The 17,542-nt window shown below is 36.9% G+C and overlaps 2 protein-coding genes across 10 annotated transcripts in view; one reads left to right on the top strand and one right to left on the bottom strand.

Moving 5' to 3' along the window:
• Window positions 1-19: 19 nt before the first annotated feature.
• On the bottom strand, window positions 20-11,744 carry Ormdl1 (ORMDL sphingolipid biosynthesis regulator 1). The gene is made up of 4 exons (XM_042688336.1): window positions 11,631-11,744; window positions 9,654-9,834; window positions 4,911-5,062; window positions 20-1,556 (listed from the first exon to the last, which is right to left on the bottom strand). Exons 2-4 carry the CDS (start codon window positions 9,825-9,827, stop codon window positions 1,421-1,423), a joined length of 462 nt encoding a protein of 153 aa, XP_042544270.1. The 5' UTR covers window positions 9,828-9,834; window positions 11,631-11,744; the 3' UTR covers window positions 20-1,420.
• A 134-nt stretch (window positions 11,745-11,878) lies between these two features.
• Window positions 11,879-17,542, top strand: part of Pms1 (PMS1 homolog 1, mismatch repair system component) — an 86,167-nt gene continuing 80,503 nt past the window's right edge. For 6 of the 9 annotated variants that reach the window (XM_042688363.1, XM_042688362.1, XM_042688365.1 and 3 more), the window contains exons 1-2: window positions 11,879-11,981; window positions 12,652-12,792. The gene's annotated coding sequence lies outside the window, so the exon portion shown is untranslated. Of the gene's footprint in view, window positions 11,982-12,651; window positions 12,793-12,824; window positions 12,892-17,542 lie in introns of those variants that run through there. The other 3 variants (XM_042688360.1, XM_042688359.1, XM_042688361.1) reach the window with 3 other exon arrangements.

Below are 17,542 nucleotides of genomic sequence, written 5' to 3'. Positions count from 1 at the left end.
AATTGGAAAGCTTTTGAAATAATCTTACACCAAGGAAACCTTTTATTAAAGTATGAATTACCAATTATTTAAAAATACATGGGAAAACACAAACATACAAAGGCAGTATCATACAACTCATTTCTAAACTCAATACTTTTGAGATATAAAACAATGATCACTACCCTATAAGTCAGTTTATTGACACAAATTGATTTTTAAGTTGGTCTACAACTATTCACTCAATTTTACTTATGCTATTGAATTTTTCAGTTTTAACCTATATTGGAATTTTTTGATATGTAGTACTTTTTTGATATGTTTACTTCTAAAAGTAGTATATAGTTGCTTTTCGGAATTAATCTCAAGGAGGTTCACTAAATCATAGGAATTCAAATATAGCTGCTCTCTGGAAATAATTGCCATTTGGGGTTATCTACAAAAAGACCCACATATTTAAAAGGCAATATATAAATGGGCAAACTATGAGGGCTGAAAGCAGGATTACTAAGAAAAGACAATGTTATCTTTTACCTTATACTTGCTAAAATGACTTTAGTACTACTGCTATTAGATTCTGCTAGACCACAGATGACTTTATAGTTGCCCATTTTATATATCCTTTTCTAAAGTAACAGACTTTACCAATTATGTTACTCATCCAAATAGACCTTTCAACTATCATACTTGAACTGCTTGAAATAAATTGTTCTCTTAATTTAACAGCCCTGCCCATAAAAGTAGTAAACCCCTCTTTGTTCCAAAATTAGAATGCTGAGTCAAAGACTGCTTTATAAGACATGTGGCTATCTTCTACCCCTAATCAGTCATGAAGAGAGACTGTCAAGAGCTCTGTAATGTAATAAATACAATAATGACCTCAGCCATCAACACACAATAATAAGCCAGCAGAATCAAAAGGGCATTCTTCAGGGAGAGACTGGCTTGTACAAAACAAGAGGGTATATATATCCTCATATAAAATAAGAATGTATTGAAATAAAAAATGATCTATAATAAACTTTTACAGAGATTATTCTGGTTTTTATGTAAGTCTATTCAAACTGACTGTGCCCAAATGACTGGAAATTTTCTTTTCCTTTTCCTTACATAATGCCTATTGGTAATAAACTGGTCCTAATTCCTTACAAATCTGTTATTCCTTGGATTTATCTACTGTACCCTCACTGTACTGCAATTAACTTAAAAGCTGGGCCTGCCCAGCCTGACTATAAAGCCTCTTCAGAAATAACCAGATGCATTAAATAGAGGCATCTTTCAGAATTCTGCACTTCAAGACAGCGTATGAAGAACCAGCAATTGGTCCTCCAATGTAAACATCTCTCATTTACATTATCACAGAAAGAGAGTGCAGTTTACTAACTATTCCTTCCTTACAGGAACCTCAGTAGCTGCAAGCAGATTGTTGTTGCAAACCATTTCAATACTTATTAATTCCAAAGATCCGAACACCATGTAGTTGTGGCATTTTGGGAATAAGCACACTCAGGAGAGAAGCTGTGTTTAGGACAAAGTGAGTTGGATCATACTTCGTATAGAAACTTGCCAGAAAATATCTGTAGAGATAAAAGAATACATACAATATATAAAAATCAAATCACTTAGAATTAATAAAAGGTAGAGTTAAGGCCACAAAACACAAATTCTTAAAAGCAAAGTTATGATTGAGCACTGAAATGAAAGGAAACAGGTTTGATTTGGGATTTAAAATTTTGTTCGAGGTTGTACATTTTGTATTTCTGCAATTGTACTAAATGCATTTAAGAATGTACTGTCATCAGCATCCTTTAAAGAAGGCTATCAAAGGTGGTTTCACACTAACCTGATGTTTCAGGTTAGTTTTGTATTTATAAAATCTGGATTCAAGTGTTGATTGTGTTCTCCAAGAACTTTCGATTCACCCAAAGGTTAAGAACCACTGATGTAAACGTTTGAAAAGTTAGCATTAGGTACACTGGTACTATTTAATATTTGAAAAACATAAATTTTTGGCTATTCTCATTTCCATACTATAAATGAAGAGGTGTTAAATTATCTTCCCTAGAAATCTGAAGGACACATTTGTAAAATTCTAGCTGTTTTGATACAAAGTTGCATTTAGACACCCACCTTAGGGCAATCTGTTTTGACAAGTATCAGTTACCATTAAGACCATAAATTACTAAGTCCAGATGTATTATTGAGTGCCTTAACATCAGATACAAAAAATAAAATATGGTGTCTTACTTCATAACTAACAAGTTAGTTTCTAAATAAATGTTTGTCCAATTACTTTTAGCATACACAGGGAAATAATTTAGTTGCCTTTCTTCTAGCTACTGTCATTAGTTTCTTCTAAGTGGAGAAAAATGTGTACTTTGCTTAGAAAGAACATCTGAGAGAAGTTTTTCAGAGAATCATTTTCATAACTATGTAGATTGAGTAATTTGTTTTATTTTACAAATAGAAATCATGTTCCTCAAATTGTTCTTTAAATTCTTTCTTGCTGCTTTAATATGCTTGAAGACTGTTTTGATATTTACTTCACTGAATAAAAGAATATTTACATTTAGTAAGCTTATGTGATTTCTCGTCTTTATTATGAGCTTAATGGAGAATCTGATAGATTGGAAACAATCTTGGTTTGGATTCTCTACTATCCCTAGATTCGGCAATGTTCACTTTTTTTCATTTTAATGGAAACTCTGTCAATTACATGAATGTAATCCCACTGTTAAAAAAAAAAAAAAAACTTAGATGATGGATTGAGGGAATAAAAACCCAAGTGGGAATCAGTGACAACACATTTATTTACTTTCACAGGTCTTCAAGGTGTTTATTAGAATAAGACCTAAGATAATATGGTTTTATTTTGACTTGACTCTAAATAGTTGAAATATCTTTACTTCTTGACTTTGTTTTTTAAACACAAATTATGAGCAAATATGAAAATGAGAAAGCACTCTGAAAAATAATAGGGATAACAGAATGCATGCCTGGCTGGGTTCAATACACGGCACTATGAAAAATATCTCTCTATATAAATGGGTTTAAATTCTCTTTGTTCAGTGATGTAAGGAATTTAGTTAAAATAACTGAAATCATAACTGTGGGTCAGAATTACATTTTAAAAAATGTGCTCTTATTAAGATGTCAGTATATGTCAAGCTTTTTTTTTATCCTATAATACAATCCTCTACATAATTACAGTTGAAATAACTGAAGCTTTTAAAAAGATAGGCAAATGGAGCAGAGTTTAAAATCCTAATTTAGGACTGCCCAAATAACTATTATTCTTCTTATTGCATTTATTTTTGCTATACCATATGTTTTTCATTCATATTGCTTTACCATTAGTTTATTCTGTTCACTTGAAAATGCCTTTAAAAAATATCTACCCATTCTTAAGTCCCAGATTAAAGAATTGCAGCACCTCCACAGCAAGTGTTTCAACTTTTCCAGAATGCACGGATTCTATCAACAGATACATTATTATGTATAATCTATGTGGTACATACCTACAATCCCAGCAAGCAAAGGAAGAGTACAAGCTTAAGGCCAACAAAATGAATTGGTCAGTCAGGATTATAAGACCTTGTCTCAACCACTATGTCACCACCAAAAAATAGGTAAAACATATGTATCAGGTGCATTAAGTGACTGAGATTCAAAATTTAAAGCTATTAAGCCCATGTCAAGAAACTATCCAAACAAACAAAAAATATGCAAAATACAGTTATCATATGCAAACTACATGTGTGATTCAAAGTGATGCTTTCATAAACTTGTAGGAAGAAAAAAATTGCTATATTATGCATAAAAACTAAAAGAAATGCCATTTTGTTAGAATCAATTTGAACAAAGGCACAAAAGTATTACTGAAAGCTACTTAGAAGAGTCTTCACACCTGCTGGATGTCAGTGACCTATACCTGCAATCCTAAGCTACTCAAGAGGAACATCATTTTTTCAAACCAGCTCAGTCACAAAAGTTACACAAGTCTGACAGACTCCATCTTTAACCAGCAAAAAGCCAGGCCAGAGGAGTTGTCGAAGTGGTAGAAAGCCAGCCATGAGCAAGCAAGCTGAGTGTGCAAGGCCCTCCCTGAGTTCAAGCAGAGTTTGTATGTTTGATCAAGTGGGAAATTGAGTGAAGATAAAATATTTACATAAAGGAAAATTGACATAGGAACAATTTCGTGGAGGCCCCTAAATAAGAAATTAAAAGCCAGATACAAGATTTAATGTTTTACAAATAAGTAACTAATTTATTTCTTACAGCATCAAGATTAAGTTAGGAATCATTAGCTAGTTCTTAAATTTGAACAAACCACGCTGACTAAACCATAGATACAGAATTCAACCTAGGTCTGTCCTACACTGAAAGCCTAAACTGTTTTAAATAAACCTTATTTTCTTCTTCTAAGAAGCTTGAAATAGGCTATCTAAATAGGCTGTGTGACCAATAAAATTCTTATGACCATCTAAATCACTGTTTAAGGCCATTAATCTGACAGGAAATACAGAGAATTAAATATTTAATTTTCTTACAAGAAATTTAACACCCTAGAATTTCTTGGTACACTGAGAATCATGTAATTTTGTCTCTAATTGTACTTATTAAAGTCAAAGTAGTTTATTAACTTGCTAAGAATTATATCTGTTTCTGATTTCCCTGAATACTATTTCTACTCAAGGAACAAGAGTTCCCACGAACCAGCCAAATTTCAATCAATGAAACAAAACACTTTAAGTTTATTATGATAAAAATAAAACAAATAAATGGAGAAATCATTTTTGATTGAACTTTATATATATCTGGCATAGCTACTAACATTTTTCAACAAAATACTCTAATTTAATATGGTAAACTGGACACCCCCTTGTTATGTTATCCAGCCTTCTTTAAGTCTAAGTATTTCAGTGACTTACAGAATTATTGGAGAAATTGTGAAAAACTTCCGTGAAGATGTAAACTGTACTCCATAGTCAAGTTGTTCCCAATGAGTTAGGAGCCTTGCTTTACCCTGGTCAGGGGTTTCAAAAGGTGTTCCTTTTACTGCATGCAAAAATACATACATCCCCTGGAAAAAAAGCAATGGGGGTTGGGAGTAGGGAATACAATCAATATCAAATAGAACATTAGTTCTTGACTGTTAGCTTTAATTTCCAAGCTGTTTGTGACACTGTACGATTTATTTCAGTAGTTTAAGTACTAAGATTTCTTTTAAGAGTGAAAGGTTATAGCCAGTTCTATACAATAAAGTTTTCTAGGATTTGTAATTATTTTTTGATGAAAATCAATGGAAGAACAAGTAGAAGTAATTTGTTTTCATTAAAATTGAATTTAAAAAGTATTAGGTAGCTTCAGAAAATTGTTCCCAAGTATCTTTCTTATGAAAGATAAAATAAGTATGTAGGTTTACCACTTCCCAAATGTATGGGAAAATTTTCTCCAGAGTATTTTATTAGTAAATCTGGTGACTTTTGTACAACAAAGACATACAGAATAAAAATAATAAAATCTCTGTTGGGGAAATTTTTGCAGAAACATTTTAGTATTAGGTGTCTCTGTGGAGGAAATTTTTAAATATTTAATACTAGGGATGCCTTTCCCAAAATACTTCTCTAAGTAAAAATGGCCACTTCTTAATCTAATAGGTGTAATTTAGTCACTATTGTGTCTCAATGCTATTTAAAATCTAAAGTTAAAAAAAATCATTAAAAGCCATTCTATCTGTGACATTTGTTGCCTTTTGTTTTTCCTTGAGAGTATTATGCCAATTTAGAGTGGCAAATAATATTTAATTTCAGGATTACTGTTGGAGGCAGTGATGTCAAAGTATAAATCTAAAATATTATCATGAAATAACATTCCATTTAGAATCCATGATGTGATGTCATATTTTTCTGCTTCAGCTTTAAATAAATATATAGAAAAATTAGGGACCTTCAATTTTATGTCTTAATAGGTAAAGAAATCTCTTTATTTTTCAGTGTGTTTTACAGTTAATCTACTACACAATTCAAAAATTGTTTAGCTGCTGTAATATCTAAGCTATGGCAGAAAAGGCTGAAGTAAGTAAATATTTAATGAAGAGGCTTTATGTTATAGGATATATGTATGCATATGAAACTGAATAACATTTGACCTAGCTTTAAAAGAAAGTCTAGTCTTTCCTACCATGTCAAGTGCCTCATTCTTGAAGGTTCAGCTCAGATGATATCTCCTTAGTGAACCCTCATCGCTCAACTAACCTCCTGTTTAAGTGGTTGTCTAGAATTTCACCGAAAATCCTTTACTTGCAGAGCAAAAAATTGGGCTGAGTTATTGGCATGTTTATTTTCTCATTGTTATGAATCCCTCTGAAGCCAGGCCTAGTACATATACAGCAAGTATTAAATGTGTTGAAAGATGACTTTAAGGCAAGAAGTGTTTATGCTATAAACACTAGGGAAACACTTTCACAAAGATTTAAAGTGAACAATGAAGCAGAAAGTATGTGTGCCTTTAAATTCTTGGGAGTTTAATACCTCTAAAATTGAAGAACTTCAATTCTAGATCATATATGTGTTAGAATTTGTCTAAAAGAACAATTTCTCACTATTTTCTGAAGACCGCATGCATTTAGAAGTGTTCTGAATATAATATTTGAACAGGTTATTGCTTTCCTATCATTTAAAAAGTTCTGAGTTAGATCTCAGCACAAGAACAAAGAAAGAAAATTAAAATCTTTTTTTGACCATGTATCTTCTGCCCTAGTATGTTTCTAGAACATTTTCTAAATTTGTTCTTTACTTTGTATTCATTTTAGCACACTAATTGTACAAAGGGGTTTGACTATAATTCATATACCATTATACTCAGATTAACTTCCTCTATCACTTTCTCTATCCAACTATCCCATATTGTTCAATAGCTTTTTAAATACTTTAGCTTTTTAAAAAATATTGCTAGTGATGAACATCCATTTATTAAAAGAATTAGAGGGCTGGGAAGGTGGCTCAGTGGTAGAGCGCTTGCCTTGCATGCCTGAGGCCCTGGGTTTGATTCCTCAGCACCACATAAGCAAAAAAAAAAAAAAAAAAGAATTAGAAAAGTATGTATCTCATGGCTAAAATTTAGTGAATGTTTAGTAAAGTAATATAAAGAAAAGTCTCTTTCATTTTAAAGCTGGGTTAATAATCCTATAGAGTATTAACATTATCTTATGCAGAGTGAATTGGAGCACTGAATAAAAATAATTACATAAGCCAGATGCCATTGACTCATGCCTGTACTCCTAGCTACTCAGGAGGCTGACATGTGAGGATTGTGGTTTAAAGCCAGGATGGTCAGGAAAGTCTGTAAGAATCTTACCATCAAAAGGTATAGAAATGAAGCTGTGGCTCAAATGGTAGAGCAGTAGCCTCAAGCAAAAAAGCTTAGGGATAGTTCCCAGGCTTTGGACTGGCAAAAAACAAACAAAAAATAATCATTTAGCTTTCTACTCCATGATTCTGAAAGGCAAATACAGTATCTTTTTCTACACAGGTACAATAATTACTTTTTATTTCCCTATATTTTAAAGCATTCACAATGTATCTAACATTTTTAATTGGTTTAAAGTAAGCTACCTTCAAAGGAAACCTAAATTTGGGAGTCATGTAATTACTACATCTATGGTTGGTTAAGTTTAGAATTCTACTGTGATGAGCTAATAAGAAGTCAGAAGTTTCCTTTTACATTGTGTCAATTACCTATTGTCTGTATCTGGTCATGGTCATCTACTGTGCCTCAATCTCAACAAATCAATTTGAAAACTTGAGTTGGAGATGGCTGCCAAAACACATTTAAAGATATGCCACTGGAGAAAGGAGAAAGACTAATTGCTTTAGCCAAAACATACACACAGTATAAGAAATACAGAAAAGAAAAAAAAGATAAACGGCTAATTATAAAACTATGGTAAATATGTAATGGTAGAACGCAGAGATGTATAGCCTCTTGAGGAGGTTTGCTTGATACTTTTCCTAAACAAGTAGGAATCAGGTAGGGGTATTAAAATAGTAAAAGAGTTTAAGGTAAATCAAACATGATTTTCCTTATTGCTAGGGCAGAGCCTGTGTTTGGAAATGACTGATGTAAGGAAGTTCCTTTCTACTTCTACACTGTTATGAGCTGGTCTTGCATGTCACACAAAGAACTTGGGATTTTACCATAAATGCCATGGTGAGTCCTTGAAGGATTTACAGCATAACTTGAGTGATCATACATTAACAAAATACTTCTCTGTCAAGTTGGAATAGAGGTGGGTAGAGAAATATCAAAAAAGAACATTTGACTTGGAATAATGTTCTTTAAAAAAACAATACAAAATGAGGGTGTGGGCAAGCTCTTAGTGGAGCAGAGTAACAAACATGTCTAAATGGTTAAGGAACACAAAAGAGTTTATATATTTATTCTAACATTACACTAATCATCTGTCCTAGTTTGTACAGGATGTTTCTGGCTTATCTATTAGCTTGGTGAATTAGTACTGCTCCCTTTCTTTTACTCTCAAAACAATATCGGTTTCAATAATTCAGTTGTTTGGCTGCCTTACAGGGCAGATAGTAGTGCCTTTAGATAAAATTAGGAACAATGTCAGAGGAGCAGACTTTTGGTTATAAGAAATTATAGTAAGTTTAGTTTATTCTTGTTTGGTTTAAGATGTAAGGCGATCTACTGATATAAACATAAGCCTCCAAGGGCATTGATGGCTCATGCCTGTAATCCCAGCTACTCAGGAGGCTGAAATCTGAGGATTGTAGTTCAAAGCCAGTCTGGGCAGCAAAGTCCATGATATTCTTATCTCAATAAACTACTCAGAAAAAGCTGGAAGTGGTACTGTGGGTCAAGTGGTAGAACACTAGCCTGGAGCAAAAGAAGCTCAGGGACAGCACCCAGGCTGTGAGTTCAAGTCCAGGACCATCATGAGCACAAGCGCATATGTGTGCGTGCACACACACAAACAGAAACAAAAGCTTCACTATTCTACAGAAGACACTGAAAATTTGGATAGATGAAATAACCTGGGTCAAAAATACAGCATAAAAAGAGAGGAAGAAAAAGAGCACTGGAACTGCTAGCAGTATTTAAGAGATTAAAAAAAAAGGGGGGGGGGGCGCAGAACCTGTAGATGGAAAAAGAACAAGAAATCAGAAATATATCTATTAAAATGTGATCGCACAGGAAGTAAGAGTTAATAATGTGAGAAGATGACTTGTTTCCTCCACTCCCAGCTACAAAGGAGGATAAGGCAGGAAGACAACTTGAGCCCAAGGTTTTGGACGCAGTCTGGCTGTAAGTAAGTAGTTGAATTTTATAGTATACAATTATACCTAAAATGAAGCTGTTAAAATTAATAAGCTGTTTGGCTAGCTGCAGCTTGGTGGTAGAGTGCTTATTCCCTGGTTTTGACCCTGGCACCACAAAATGAAGCCCCAAGAAACATCACTAAGTCACTTTTTTTGTTTATAATGTACTAAGTGTGTTTATGTTGTTACATAACCACCCCCACTAACATTCATCTCCAGAACTTTTTTCATTTTGCACAACAAATTTTACCTATCAATTCCATTCTTTCTTCCCCTTAACTTGGCAACTAGTAGACCATAAGGTTTTCAGTGTTTAAAATAAGACGAAATACTTACCAAGTTATGTATAATATTTGTTAAGGTCCACGCAACAGGAACACTGAAGAAGGGAATGCTGAGTAAGACAATATGAAGCAAACCAACTCCCAATGCATAGGTCAGCCACATCCCCCGGCTGTTCATTACACGAGTATTTGGATTCACTTCACTGTGGGCAACTCCAACATTCATGTTTGCTCTGTAAGGAATATAATGAAATGAATTAACACTAATACAGTTGGAACCTAAGCCAAAAGACCTCTAAATCAGATATGACAAAATGTTATCAGGATGTATTTTCTTTGCTGTTCTGAAATGGAAAACACACAAACGCACATGTGCACACACACACACCCTCCAAAATATGCTTCTTACAGATGCTGCCATAGGCAATATAAAAAAAAAATCCTCAAAATCTGACTATCATAAAATATACTTATTTTATGGTTTCCTTTTCTAATGCTGTCTTCAAGCATATTAGTTTTACTAAAGCCATCATGGAAAATGCAAACTGGAAGAGAAAATCTACATTTAAAAAATAAATGAACAAAGAAAGTAAAGAGCCAATAGATAAATTTACCAAATTACTTTAGGTAAACTTACAAAAGAATAAACCTTTTAAAATTATGCAAAATTAATGGGTTTCACGGTAATATTGCTATATTATGCTTCGATGGTTCTCCCTTCTGGTAGTCTAGCCCATTTTTTATTTTCAGGTTTTTTAATTATTAGTTTTCACACATATGAGAAAATATGGGATACTTACGTTTAATTTTACCTAACATGATAATCTCCAACATGATAAATTAATATAAACAAAGAACAAAACCAAAACTGACCCAGCCAGTATGTTCTAGTAGTCATATTCTCTTAAACCTAATAGAACATTCTCCCTGGTCAGGATTCAAAAACATATGTTTTTTCAATGAACGTGGTAAGGGACAAGCTGTTGATATGCATAAAAAAACAGTTATGGGGATAATGTTTATTTCTGTTTGTGACGAAGTAGATTAAAACAATGAATCTTCTGAATATTTCTCTAGTCAATTGCTCTAAAACTTTAGTTGTTCTTTTTTTTTAAAGTTTTCCCATTCCCCTTTTCTGTTTAAGATAAAATATCAAAAGAAGAACTGATATTTTTCAGTCATTTTAAAGCTATTTATTTAGGTCTAAGAACTCTTTTAACTAGCCCTGAAGAATACCTGTCGCCACAGGGAGGGAGAAAACGAGTTGAGATTACATTTGTTACAGATCCCATTAAAAATAAACTCGACGTTACAGTTAGCACAGAGAGGAATTTCCCATAAACCTAGCCAGCAAATTCTGGAGCTTACGGTAGTTTTTACTCTTTCAAGATCTCACAAATAGGATGAAGGCTTCAAGTAATAAAAGTGGTCGGTGTAAATCACGCATGTCGATATTGGTACCGTAAGCATCCATCGTTATCACCGTCATCGTTTCGGCGTTACACACGACACTTGGAACATGCCCCCACGTAATGACAGGTTGTCCACTTCCCGGGGCAATACTGGAAAGAGGCCTAAAAATCACATCTCTGTGGCAAGGCCGAGCCACCCCAAGTCGGAAAACCCAGCAGGTGCGCCGCGCCTTCTGGGGACCACAAATAACGACTGCTTTCTGGGCTCGGCCCAGACTCGCTGGGCCTTTGAAGACGGGGACCAGCGGGCACCCCAGCAGACTCCCCCCGGAGGCCGGGCAGCCGCGGGCGGCCTCCAGTGAAGCGCGCCCCCCCGACCCCCGCCCGCCTCTAGGACGTCGCAGCCGCGCGTCCCCGCAGGGCCGCGGCGCGACTACGGGGGCTGGGAGAGTGAGCGGAGCATCTCTGGCCACTTGGCCCGCCGGGCTAGACAGCGCCGCGGATGCAGCGTGAGCCTGCTCTGTCTCCCGACTCTCCAAAAGGCCAGCCCTGCCTCTCCTGTAGCCCCCCTCACATCACGGCAGCAACACCACCAAGGCTGTTTTGTGCTAACTTACCCGCCTTCCCACTCCCGGCAGCCCGCACAGCGCAGGACCAGCCCGGCGGCGACAGCTGCGTCTCCTCACGTACCGAATGCCTGCGAGCAGCGCCAGTGCTGCGCCGCCGGCGGAAGTCTTCCTAGCAGGACTCGCTGTCCAGCGATTGGCTGGCACCGGCGTCAATTCTACTTCTCCCGGGTAAGGCGGGACTAAGGGAGGTGCCAGGTGCGCGCCCCCTCCCGCGGGCGCGGGCGCGGGCGCGCGTGCGCGTTTGAAATGAAAGGGGCGTCCCGCGAGGCTTGCTGTGGGCTCCGGGGCGGCTGTTCACCTCCGGCGGGTGATAACTATCTACCTCGCGCGAGCAAGAAGGTAGTGTCTTGTGACTAACGGGTTTTCAGCCTTCTCTTCGTGGAGGCTTGGCACTCCCCCGCCCCTCGACCTCTGGCGGGCTCTAGCGCGGGCGTCCGCGCGCCTCGGCGGGCCCCTTGTCGGGGGCGGGAGGCGGATGGAGCCGGACGCGCACGTGTGGAGGGCGTTTTCCCAGCTGGTCTAGGCTTGGCCTGCGGTGCAGGATTAAAGGGCTTTTCCAGTAGAAAACTCAGCCCACAGCAGCCGCAGTTTGTCTTGAGAGAGGGGGTGGCCTGTACCCCGCGTGATCGGACAGACGTTCGTGACGGCTTTCGCCGGCACGTTTTTGCATTAATCCCTATTCAAAGGCAGTTTACCTGTATTGCATCCTTGGGAACTGTGGATAGCCAGCGCCGAGGGTGGAGAGGAAAGGACTCGGTTAGATTTAAAATCATGTTTTAAATCAAATTTTCTTTACCTTTGTCCGTGTATCAAGTTTGTGACCTTTTTCTTTTCCTTCCTTTTTTTTTTTTTTCTGAAATAACTTCCAAAAACATTTCAGTTGATTGAAGAAAATTCTGGATGTGTGTAAATACATTTCTGCCCTGTGAAAACATTTAGGTTAGATTTATTCTGTCCTTCAAATTGTTCTTTTGTATCTTTGCTATTATCATCACTGCTTCTGTTTTAGGTATGCCTGTTTGTTGTCTTTACCTGACCTTCCCAACCATCACCACATTTGCAGAGTGTTCCATTTCCTTCTCAGCAAATATGGAAGACTGACTATCCGGACATTCTCGGACATTCTCAGTCATTCGATGCTGTGACTTATGTAAGCCTGGCATCTTCTACTTTTCAAAAGAGGAGTACTGAATACATTTCAGGAATATGTGATTAATACAAGTCAAGAGGAAGAAGACAAAATAGAAAAGTATGTAATGACTTTGGATTCAAAATAAGGAGATGCAGTATACAGTGACAGTACAAAACCTAATTATTGGGGTTTAAAGGTGGGGGAAGGCCTCCCTATTAGAACAAGGAAGAAAAGTTTCCTTAAGAACTGATACTGCACTAAATCTGGGGAAATAGGAGTTACATTCTTAAGGAAAGAGAAACACCATGTTAAGAGAAATGTTAAGTGGGGAAGGGAAGGCAGTACCCAGAAGAAATTACTAATTTAATAAATATTTAGGAAGTAGGATAGATAAATATAGAGCATGAGAATGTCTATAATGTATTCAAGGCTTCTAAATTTGTTTTGGGTGTCTGGATAGAAAGTATTCAAGGGTAGAACATTTGGTGTCAAACATGTCAACAAGTGCATCTGCCACCTAATAGTTTTATATGATCTGGAGCAAGTTATCAAGTCTTTGTGGTAGAGGAATGAGAGTATACATGGAAGTGTTGAGAGGAGTTAGAAAGATTATGTAGATACAGTTCTTACCTGTTTTCATTTTTATTTTTTTGCCAGTCCTGGGGCTTGAACTCAGGGCCTGGGCACAGTCCCTGAGCTTCTTTTGCTCAAGGTTAGCACTCTACAACCTCCAGCTTTTTCTGGTCATGTGGAACTAAGGAATTGAACTCAGGGCTTCACAGTTACTAGGCACTCTACTACCAAGCTACATTCCCAGCCTCTTATCTATTCCTTTTTAAATTTACTTTTTTTTGTCAGTTGTGGGGGCTGAACTCTGGGCCTGGGTGCTTTCCCTCAGCTCTTCAGCTGTAGACTAGTGCTCCACCACTTGAGCTTCAGCCCCTCTTCTGGCTTTTTCTGCTTATGTGATGCTGAGTAATTGAACCCAGGGCCTCATGCATGCAAGGCAAGCACTCTACCACTGAGCCACCTTCCCAGCCCCTTAAATTTACTTTTTGACATTACCCCAGCCTCAGACTTCAAGGGTGGCATTGTACCACTTGAGCCATGTCACCAGCCTGCTTTTTTCTGGTTATTTCTGAGATTGGATCTCTTGGACAGGTCTCCCAGGGCTGACCCCAAGCTTCAGTCCTTCTGCTCTGTTTCCTGAGTAGCTAGGATCAAAGGTGTATGCCCCTGACACCTTAAGCTATTTTATCAAACAAATACATGAAAAAAGAGTTAGAGAAAGACTTTGAGGTCAGTTTGGAGCAGTAAAAATCTAGGTTGACTGCAGGTCATCTAAATTTAGAAATACCTATTCAGAAGATCAGTAAGAGATTATAATCCAGAAAAAAAGTTGTAGAGGGTATAATTGGTTAAAGGGATGATAAACTAGTTTGAAATTAAGCATACAAAGGAAAGAAGTTGAGGCAATGTTAACTGGGAAGGAGAATGCTCTTCTTTTTTTTTTTTTTTTTTTGGGGTCCAGTCATGGGGCCTGAACTCTGGGCCTGGGCACTGTCCCTCAGCTCTTCAGCTCAAGGCTAGCGCTCTTACCACTTGAGCCACAGCGCCACTTCCGGCTTTTTTCTTTTTGCTTATATGGTGCCGAGGAATCGAACCCAGGGCTTCAGGCATGCAAGGCAAGCGCTCTACCACTGAGCCACCTTCCCAACCCAAGAGAATGCTCTTTTTAATATACAAGAAAAAATACTGATAAAATTATTTTGAATGGCTCAGTACATCTGTAAGTTCTGGGTTCCAGAAGTTGTATAGTTCAATAGATGGGTGTGATAAGTCGCCCCAGAGTGATGTAAGCCAAGTACTTTAGAAGGATAGGGAGAAAGATCTTCCATTTTGAGTAATCAGAAAGGATTGTTTTGCAGATGAAATTTGAACTAGATCTGGAATGGCATTGCACTAAGAAGAAATGGGGGCACAAATAGGTATTTCTAATAAAGGAAGGTGTAGGTTTTTTTAATCTTGGGATAAATAATGGTGCATTATTGAGGAGACATAGCCAAGTTAAATGAAGTGGAATGAATGGGGCAAGGCAGTATGGTAAGGTCTGTTTTACAGATACTTATTTGAGGTGATAGTGATGATAGTGATGGGTAGAGACATCACTTTTGGGGATATGAGGTTTGGGTTGTAGCATACCTAAAAAGGGAAGAGGAGTTACAAAATGGTAACATTTTCTGGGACGAGATCTAAGAAAACACAGTGAGATCAGAGGATGTACAGATGGAATTAACTGGTGTCATCAGTATTCACAGGTTTTGGGGAGGCCAAAAAGCATGGATCTTGAGAAAAGAATTCAGTGACTTACGAGATCATGGGTAAACTAAAACGAATGGACTCTTAATCTTAGCAGTAGTTACAAGCTAATTTTCAAGGGTTTTAGAAATGAGGTGGTGACAGTAGATACTGTATACTTACTAAGTTTGGCCTCATAAGAAAGATGTGAATTTCTGATTCACAGAAAAGGGTCAAAGATTTTTTGTTTGCTTTTTGATTTATGGTCAAAGTGCTTGTGGAGGAATTGTGCCAAAAACAGGAAGGTGAAAGCATTGATGCCTTTCTTGGTTCAGGCTACTGTGTACTGTAAAACTTAGAAACAACAGAAACTTCTCATGGTAATGGAGGATATGAAGTCTGACATCCAGACAGATTCTGCAGATGGCACCAGGGATAGCTTGTGAATGGCACCTTCTTTATGTGTTCTCAAAAGGAGCAAAATAGCCTCAGGTTCCTCGTGTAAGGATATAGATACCAGTCATGAGGGAGTTTATGATTTAATGAGCCTAATTATTTCCCAGAAGGCCTAGGCCTGTATCTCCCAATAAGTTCACTTGTAGAGTTAGGATTTCAACATAAATTTTGGAAGGACACAACTTTTCATAGCAGTTGATTAAGAGAAAAGAGACATTGACATGACATTGAAAGAAGAGTTTGGGTAGAGAAAAAGACATTTTATGAAACCAGAGGGCACACTAAGATGGCATAGGTAAGACGTGGTGCACTTCGTTCTATTAATTATCATGATCTCTGAGTCATTAACAAGAATGGAGAAGTTTAGAATGAAATGATGGGGAAAAAAAGACTTAAAGACATTGTAGAAAAATAAACAAAAATGATGAAATTAGGAAGAAATGACCAAATAAATAAAAGGTGAATTAAGACTGGGTTTATCCCAAACTTTTCCATAAGGCATTTTCTTAAGATTCTCAAACTAAGGTAAAAGACCTCTTGAATACAAGTTTAAAGAGTTACCCACTTTAGAACTGGAAAGTAGAATTGTTCATTTAGGAGTTTGAGAGATGTGCAGTTAGTTCCAAGTATCCCAGATTCTTTTAGCATTTTCCTGCCAAGTACTATACTACATTCTATAGAATTGTTCTATTTCGTGCTACAACCATATAATATTTTAACCACTTTATAGATTGGGTGATTTTTAGAGAGCTTAATTTTCACAGTATTATGTTAGTAATAGTTTGAGAGCTCAATTAAAACCCAAGGAATGTGGGTTTTTTTTAGAGCATGCCTTTTTATCACTACTATGTTTAATATTCTAATAAAAGTATAATGTAAGCCACATATAGCATTTTAAATGTAATAGTCAAATTTAAAGAAGATTAAAAAGAGGCTGAATGTGATGGTGTAGGCTTGTAATCCAAGTAATTGAGAGCAGGAGGAGGCAGAGGATCACAAGTTTGAGGCCCACCTGCATTACAAAAAGAGATTCTTTCTTGAAAAACATGTTAAGTTGGACATAGTGGTTCACAACTATAATTCCTATAATTTTGAGGCCAGGATCAAAAAGGTAATGATTTAAGGCAAGCACAGACAAAAGGTTAGTTAGGGAGAGCCCATCTCAACTACAAAAACATTGGACATGGGAGAATATACCAGTTATTCTAGCTATGCAAGGGAACAATAGGGTTCCTTACTTCTGCAGTTTATATAATTTCTTACTATTGAATGGCACAATTTTAAGCCCTTTTATAGAAACAATATTTCATATATTATTTCCTTGTTTTACAACAAGGTCTCACTGTTCAAGGCTGGTCTTGAACGCCTGCCTCAGTCTCCTGATTGTGGTGTTTACAGGTATGTTCTACCACACTTAGCTCTTACTTAAATGCTATTTAATTTTATTCTTACAATAAATCAGTGAAGTATTAGTTCCATTTTTTTCAGATAGTGATTTTGTGTGTGCACATGTGCGTGTGTGCCAGTAAAAGGGCTTGAACTCAGCCTCACACTTTTGATCATCTTGCTAGCATTATACTACTTGAATCAGATTCCCAATCTGCATTTCATTGGTTAATTGGGAGATAGAGTCTCGGACTCTTCTGCTTGGGCTGGCTTCAAACCATAGTCTTCTAATCTCAGCCTCCTGAGTAGTTAGGACTTATAGTTGTGAGCCATTAATGCCAGGCTTAAGGATTTTTTTTTCAAATTCTTTATTGTGATTAAGTGATTACATAATTTCCCAAATTTCACAGTATTGTGGGATAGTAATGCTAAAGTCACAAACATTCTAATTTTTGTGGGGCGAATTATCTATGGTGGTCTATAACATTTATGAGTTGTATGAGCTTTGCAATACAGTTATTTCTTCCACATTGGGTGTACATTTCTTTTGTTTTGCATAGCATCAGCTTTTCACTCTTTCCCACTTGATCCCTCCCTGCCATCGCTACCATTGAGTTGCTTAGTTCAT

This window comes from Dipodomys spectabilis, unplaced genomic scaffold (assembly GCF_019054845.1).
Source record: "Dipodomys spectabilis isolate Male_0828 unplaced genomic scaffold, ASM1905484v1 ptg000115l, whole genome shotgun sequence".
NCBI lineage: Eukaryota > Metazoa > Chordata > Mammalia > Rodentia > Heteromyidae > Dipodomys > Dipodomys spectabilis.
The sequence above is the reverse complement of the archived record's forward strand: the minus strand, read 5'-3'. Positions and strand labels throughout refer to the sequence as shown.

Coding starts and splice junctions, on each gene's coding strand:
- Ormdl1 (XM_042688336.1), bottom strand. CDS start 9,827: ATGAATGTTGGAGTTGCCCACAGTGAAGTGAATCCAAATACTCGTGTA. Junction 5,063..9,653: donor CAAATATTATACATAACTTG/GTAAGTATTTCG, acceptor CTTTTTTTCCAG/GGGATGTATGTATTTTTGCA. Junction 1,557..4,910: donor ACAATTTCTCCAATAATTCT/GTAAGTCACTGA, acceptor TTATCTCTACAG/ATATTTTCTGGCAAGTTTCT.